The 7213-nt window shown below is 36.2% G+C and overlaps 1 protein-coding gene across 1 annotated transcript; it reads left to right on the top strand.

The window, feature by feature from the left end:
• The first annotated feature begins 262 nt into the window (after window positions 1-262).
• On the top strand, window positions 263-3439 carry LOC131046495 (uncharacterized). Its single transcript, XM_057980256.2, has 3 exons — window positions 263-655; window positions 1391-1684; window positions 3428-3439. Exons 1-3 carry the CDS (start codon window positions 263-265, stop codon window positions 3437-3439), a joined length of 699 nt encoding a protein of 232 aa, XP_057836239.2.
• The last annotated feature ends 3774 nt before the right edge of the window (window positions 3440-7213 follow it).

Below are 7213 nucleotides of genomic sequence, written 5' to 3'. Positions count from 1 at the left end.
AGAAAAGATTTTTGATGAGAGAATGATTTGAAGAGACAATCAACATGATGAGATCAGAAACAATTGATATGAATTGAAATGATATGATGATGATTTGATTGATGGTGAATAGTCTTCTTGTCTTTTATCATAGTGAAATACATTTTCATCATTGAGCCTTATTATGTAACAATGAAGCTTTGTAATTTTTAGGTGTCAACAATTTGCCCCTTTTTGAGATGATGTTCAAAGTACCATTTTTTTAAATAAATAATATGTTGCAATGCTTGCACCTACTGTGATGCCTGCGCCTGCTGCGATATCACACGCGAAGTCTACAGTGGTGCCTGCCTTTGCGAAGCCTGCCACCATTGCCCTAGGGCTACCTATGTATGCCGCTGCAATGAAGCCTATCACCGTTGCCCTAGGGCCACCTATGTTTGTCGTCGCCGCTGCCCTATGGCAGTCTGTTGCAGCGAAACCGACTGTCCAGCTCCCTGTATCCCCTATAACGACTGGTGAGACTGCTTTGCCTAGCTCTATGGCTATGAATGGGGGCTCTACGGGGGTCCTACCTGGTGCTGTTTCTACGAGGGTCTCTTCTAAGGATGGAAATACGGTGCTATCAATGCCCTCTACTGATGAACGAGATGCCTATGGCTTGAGGCCTATGGCTGTATGCAAACCTTTGGTTTTCAAGGCATCTGATGATACCGATATGGATATCATCCACACTTCCTCAGTGTTTGAAGCGCATGGTCTAATTTGCAGGTTTCGGGGTTTCTGGCCAAGCCTTCCTCAGCTACACACTTGGATTTCACAAAGCTGGGAACTGATCATAAAAGGTTCAGTTAATATCTTTCCTTCTGCCAAGGGTTTTTTCATTGCCAAATTTGAATATGAAGAGGATAGATTGAAAATATTAGGTATTAATCCTTTCAGCTGGGAAGACAAATTTATTTTGATGGTTAAACCCTGGTTCCTAGGCTTTAACCCATCCACAAATTCATTTAATGAGATTCCTATTTGGGTTAGGCTCCCTAACCTTCCCCTTCATCTATGGACGAACTCTCTGCTACAGGAAGTGGGGAATGCTTTAGGTGAATTCTTAACGATTGATAAGGAATCTTTCCAAATTTATCACTCTACTTATGCTCGGATTTTGGTTAACATTGATGTCTCTAAAGGGCTTCCAGCTGAGTTAGAGATTGAATCCTCTTTGGGATCTTGGGTCAAACCGCTCGACTTTGAAGGTATCCCCTTTAGATGTTGAAAGTGCTTCCAGACCAGACATATTGCTGCACGATGTGAAACAGATAAAAAGAAAAAAAGATCTGCTACTTGGTGGAAGGGGGCATCCTCTGAACACTATTTTGTTAAAAAGAAAAGCTTCTCCTAGGTGGTGGCACAGGTTCCTCAGGCTGATGAGCCTCTGGTTGCTGCCTCTGTTCCTCAGGAATGTCTGGATGCTTTAGACCCTCCCACGTCCCAGATTACTACTGGATCTTCTGCTGTCCCTACCTCTGTTGTTCCTGTATCTCAGGCTGCTGGATCTTCTGCTGTCCCTACCTCTGTTATTCCTGCATCTCAGATGGTTGGATCTTCTACTATCCCTGCCTCTGTTGTTCCTGCCTCTCTGGATGCTAGCTCTATTCCTCCTGATTATGGGAGATCCTCTCTTTTGGATCCTTCCTCTTGGCAAAAGGTTGTTGCTAGGGTTGAGGAGGGATGGATTACTATTAAAAGTAAAAAATCTAAATTGTCCCAGTCCTCTTTTGATATGACCCTTAGATCCCACAAGGGTAGGACAAATTCTTGATCCTTCCTGGTTGGGTTAGGGCTGTTGGTTTCTTGCAGCCTGTAGGGTCTTGGTGGGGGTATTGTTGTTCCCCTTCTTTTGTTTGATTATGTTGGGTCTTTGTTATGTATTGTTTCTTTGAGAGAACTTTCAAGTTTATCTTTTGGTTTGGGTTACAGGTTCTTCTAAAACCTATCTTGTAAAGGGTTTCTGGTCCCTTAAAAACTTGATTTTCCTTAATAAAAAACAATGAAGCTTTGTACACCAGGGTATGAGGAACCAAGATGTAAAAATATCTCATTACAAAAAATAAACACGTAGTAGACAAGGACTAAACCCTCCATTCTAGGAATTATGCTAGGGGTCAAGGTATGTGTGGCATTCATAAGTTGAATGCTCTTATCATAGACACCCACTAGAGAAATTGCCCCAAAACTTCATTGGTTCAAAACACAAACAACAAACAAAGAAAAGGATATTTGATTCTGTTTAAAGACAAGATGTTGATCACGTTGATAGTTTGATAGTGATTCAATAGATTAGATAGTTGATCCACTTGATTGCAGATATTTTGACAATATAGTTGTATCCTTTGTTTCACTTTGTATGAAGTGTTTGTTGGATAGCTGCTAGGATATTTGATTCTTGCAAGACATGTTTATTGCAAGTTTTTAATGGTTTTGGATTTTTAGTTTGTTTTTGATTGATTTTTTTCGATGTTTAGGGTTTTTTATATGTATTTTCTCAATGTTTTTGTTCTTTTTTCAGGGTCATATTTGAATGTTTTTATTGTTATTTTTATGTTTTTCTGATTTTTTATTTTTTCTCAACTTTTTTGAATGTTTTTGGTATTGATGAAACATGAATTGCCAATAATTGATAAATATAAGACTAACTTGGACAAAATCTACCAGTCATACTAATCTATGTCATTGTTTCAATTTGTGTGATCATTGATAGGAATGTCTAGTTTCAAAGAGTGAGTACCCCATATAAGACTGATCTATCTCATTTCGAGTATAAGACATTTTGATGTTTGATAGAGTTTGATTGATTAACAAGGCATGTGATCAGTTTGATTGTCGACTTTGAGAGTTTTCTTGTTGTTTATTTGATTTGATGGATGGCCCATGCTTTCTTGCTTTGATTTTGTGATTTTTTTTAGTTTTTTCATAACTTTTTGTGATTTTTTTATTTTTTCTTGACATTTTCTGATTGTTTTTTATTGATTTTTTCATGACATTTGATGATTTTTAGAATTGATTTTTTCATGACTTTTTGTGAATATTTTTTATTGATCTTTTCATGATATTTTGTGAATTTTTTTGAATGGTTTTTTCATGACATTTTGTGAATGTTTTTGAATGATTTTTTCATGACATTTAGTGATTTTTAGGATTGATTTTTTCATCAATTTTTGTGAATATTTTTTATTGATTTTTTCATGGGTTTATCTAATTTTTTGATTGATTTTTTCATGAATTTTTGTGAATATTTTTGATTGATTTTTCCATTACATTTTGTGAATGTTTTTGATTGATTTTTTCATGACATTTGAAGATTTTTAGGATTGATTTTTTCAAAACTTTTTGTGAATATGTTTGATTGATTTTTCATGACTTTATCTGATTTTTTGATTGACTTTTTCAGGAATGTATCTGATTTTTAGGACTTTTGAAGTTATGCCCCCAAGTGTGTAGACCTATGATGATAACATGATGATGTATAATTCGATGGAGACAATAAATTTTTGATATGAGTTATGCTAATGCAAGATGCATGACAAAAATGCAATTCCTATTCAAACAAGGATGAGTGTGTATATCTTTCATTCTAAAATGTACTAATTTGATTAAAGGTACAAAACATTTTAGAGATAGGAGTTCAATCCATTCTCAAAAAACTTAGACCATCCAACCTAACACACTATGTAACTGAGATTTATGAATGAATGCACGGAAAAGTTCTCCATCAATTCATGAAATTTTGGTCTTATTTTGCCCATGTGTGTGCAATTGAGTTTATTCTAATTCTTATAACCATCAAAGACCCTTGGAATCCTATGTGGCTAGCTACGTGGGTTATTCTGACTTTAAAAGCAACCTAGATAGAGCCTCACTGGCAGCAAGCTTTTAGGGCTTCGATGAGGTTATGCACTGTAATCTCTCAAACATTACTCCATTGCCAGCAGCCGTCCATAGCCCCGATGGAATTATCTGCATGTTCCCATAGTCAATATTTTTGTTGCACTTGTATGCATGATATTTCAGCTATATCTTTCTTCTCTTTTTGCTTTGAGATGGATATTGACATTACACTTTTTTATTTTATTTTATTGCCTTGACTTGTAAGTAATGAAACCTACTTAGGTATGACAATTACAGTGGTTCTTGTTGGCAGTACATATAAATTTCCATTTTATATGTCACCTTATTGAGTCATGTCCTTAACTGGTCCTTTGGTCGCATTGTGTGCTTTGAATTCTCTATGTAATTCAGTCTTCAATGTTTTCTTTAAGTTTCGCTGTGTTGAACTTGAACCTTGAACTTGAAACTTTTTGGTTCAAGGTTCAAAGTTCAATGAGTGTCGTGTTAAAATATTGTTTTCTTGCATGGTTTTATGAGTCTTCTTTAGTCTTTGTTGGTATTTAGCATTGGTTGAACCTTGAACTTGAACCTTTTTGGTTCAAGGTTCAAAGTTCAATATTTGTCATGTTTATGTTTTTGTGTCGCTATTGTTCCTCAAGGTTCAAATTTTGATGTTTGATTTCTTGGAAATCATGTGACTTTTCATGAGGTGGTGGCACAAATTTTAAGATATGGTTGGCGGTGGCAGAGAAAGGAAATATTATTTCTTAATAATTTGAAAGTTGTCATTTATGGCAACTATGGCGTGGGAATCCATGTTTTCAGATATGAAGTGACTTTCTATTAAATACATGCTCATTCGTGATCATTTCAAAGTGATGTCGCATGAATGAAGAGTAATGATGATAACATGTGGTAATCATGGGTAGGTTTTTCTTGTCTATTTTAAATTGAGTAGTTGTCTTGTCAAGATTGTCATTTGTGAATAATTTTTAAAGAAGCATTTTTGGAGCGAGAGCAAAATAGACTGCATTAAGGGTTTCTTGCAGATGATAGAGGAAGGTATGTTCAATGACTTTCCTAATTGCTATAGTTTTTAAAAAGATCTAGGTATATTGTTTAGCTACTTGTTTCCATTTTACCTATTTTCTGCTTTATCTGAGTTGATTGGGGAAAGATCACGGGTTAAGCATGAGGCCTACTTTGCCTAAAATATTGAACTCTTCTTCCCTTGTAAGTTATTTACCAGAGCTGGCTGATACGGCTCTAGTCCAATTAGATTTAGATGTTTTCTTAGAAAGAGTAAGGAACCCAACTTCTTATTTTATGATAAAATATATTGCGCAAAATGGTTTATTGGAAGCGGTAGCTTTTCCCACAGTTGCCCCTTCTCTTGAGTTGGTTTTAGAGTGCATGAATCACTATGATAAAGTTAAGAGATACAAAAGGAAAAATAATGGTGAAGTTTTCTTGTCAATTGATAGAGAGACAGTAATGGTAGCCATGGGTATCCCACATCAGTAACCCTATGAGGATTCGACTAGTGGAAAGTATTATGGGGTTTATTCTAAAAAAAACTAGTATTACAAAACCATTATTGCACAGAATTGGCTTTGAAGTTTCAAAAGGGCGGCTCAAGGTTCCCAAGGCCATTAACCTGAGAGCATTGGATTTTTGGAATCATGGATTTAGTAATAATCTTGAGCAGAATTAGGGGAGATTCACACTCCTATTGGGAAGACTAGATGTATTTCTTCATTCAAGTCACTCTTGACAAATACTGGTTCATTGACTAGGGCACCGTTATTGGAGAAAGGTTGCATGAGGGTTTGAGCAATTACCCCAGGATGTAAAATTTCTATATGTCTTCATATCTATTTTATATGTTATCTTGTGTGAGGGAGTGGCCTGGGCTATTCCATGTAAAATGGACAAAAATTTATGAATACCACCCCCATTTGACCCAAAAAAGACATGTCGATAATTACGTTCGTCGGAATGATATTTTTGCTGGGAGGTTGACTTTTGAGTTATAAGATAATTTGCACAGAAGAATGTTAGTAGAAGTGGTTGAACTAATCAACATTTTTGGTAGATATTTCACTCAATTTAATCACTTCACTTACATAAGGGTTGGAGGTTTTAAAGGTGAACCTTTTAGGTTACCTCGATATGTTTCAGACTACTATGTTTTGATTAAAGTCTCCAAGCAATTAGCCTATGTTGTAAAGGATTATGGTGAAGACTCTGGCACGAGTGAATTTTTTCCTATTGATTTTGGCCATTAAAGTTGCAAGTTAGTTTCTGATGCATTGAATCTTGAGCTAGAATTTAAGAGGTTTCATTTGAAAACTTTTGTGAAAAGAGACAATTTTGACAGCAAAGGTTTTATTGCCCAGTATGTAAAAAAGATAATGCCTGATCAACATGTGCCACAGTGGGAAGATTATTGGGAGGACTGTTCAACTGAATTCGAAGTGAGGAAAAGAAACTGGTCCAAGTTAACTCTGAAATAGATTCTTGACATGAAATTGCAAATGGATACCTCTCGTGTCACTATTGATAATGAAGATGTCTTGGATCTAGAATTCATGAAAGGAGTACACAATGAACGCCTTCTAGAGGTTGATTGGAGTAGAAAAATGGAAGATAGTGTATAGGCATGCACTTTCAATGTAATTTGCTGAACAAAGAATTGGCTAAGGAGTTGGAGATTCCATTCGGCAAAGGCAACTAGTTCAAGAAATAAGGGTGGAAAAGGGAAGATTGTAAGCAAAACCATTGTTCTAACTAGTATCCCTATTTCTGTTGCAGGAAAGAAGCAAGCTAAGGTTAAAGAAGAAAAACTTGACTTTGAAGTTGCACATTTTGTTGGTGGCCAAGTTACCAGGTCAAGATATAAGAAGAATTTCTAGCCACCTGCCGCTCATCTCATTCTTGATTTAGATGTCGAGGAAGTATAGGGCAATATGACAACCCCTATTTTTGATGCTAACAAGGTCTTAATTGATTCAGACGCTACTATCTGGGATTCACAGGAGCCTTATGTTCTGTCTAACACAGATAATGCTACACTTCTGCCTTCAAGAAGTTCTTTTCCCATGCAATCCAAGGATTTCACCGTGGCTCCTAAATGGTCAAGTGATTCAATTACCAAGAAAAGGATGTGGTGCCTATTTTGGTGTTAATGGAAGATGTCGTGAGTAAATTCTTGGGAAGAGCCATGAAGCCTAAGTGGCTTAAAATGGAGACCATGATTGGTTTTGATGAGGGCACAAAACATTGGACTACAGACATTGCTAAACCAACATTTGATAAGGATGCTGCCACCACCTCAGAGGCTGATTAT

The sequence above is a fragment of the Cryptomeria japonica genome, chromosome 7 (assembly GCF_030272615.1).
Source record: "Cryptomeria japonica chromosome 7, Sugi_1.0, whole genome shotgun sequence".
In the NCBI taxonomy this organism is placed as follows: Eukaryota; Viridiplantae; Streptophyta; class Pinopsida; order Cupressales; family Cupressaceae; genus Cryptomeria; species Cryptomeria japonica.
Note: the sequence above shows the minus strand (reverse complement) of the source record. Positions and strands in the feature narration are given on the sequence as shown.

Bases quoted from the DNA above. Each gene is read 5' to 3' on its own strand.
- LOC131046495 (XM_057980256.2), top strand. From the start codon at position 263: ATGCTTGCACCTACTGTGATGCCTGCGCCTGCTGCGATATCACACGCG. The intron at 656-1,390 runs GTATGCAAACCT...GTGGTGGCACAG, and splicing joins ATGGCTTGAGGCCTATGGCT to GTTCCTCAGGCTGATGAGCC.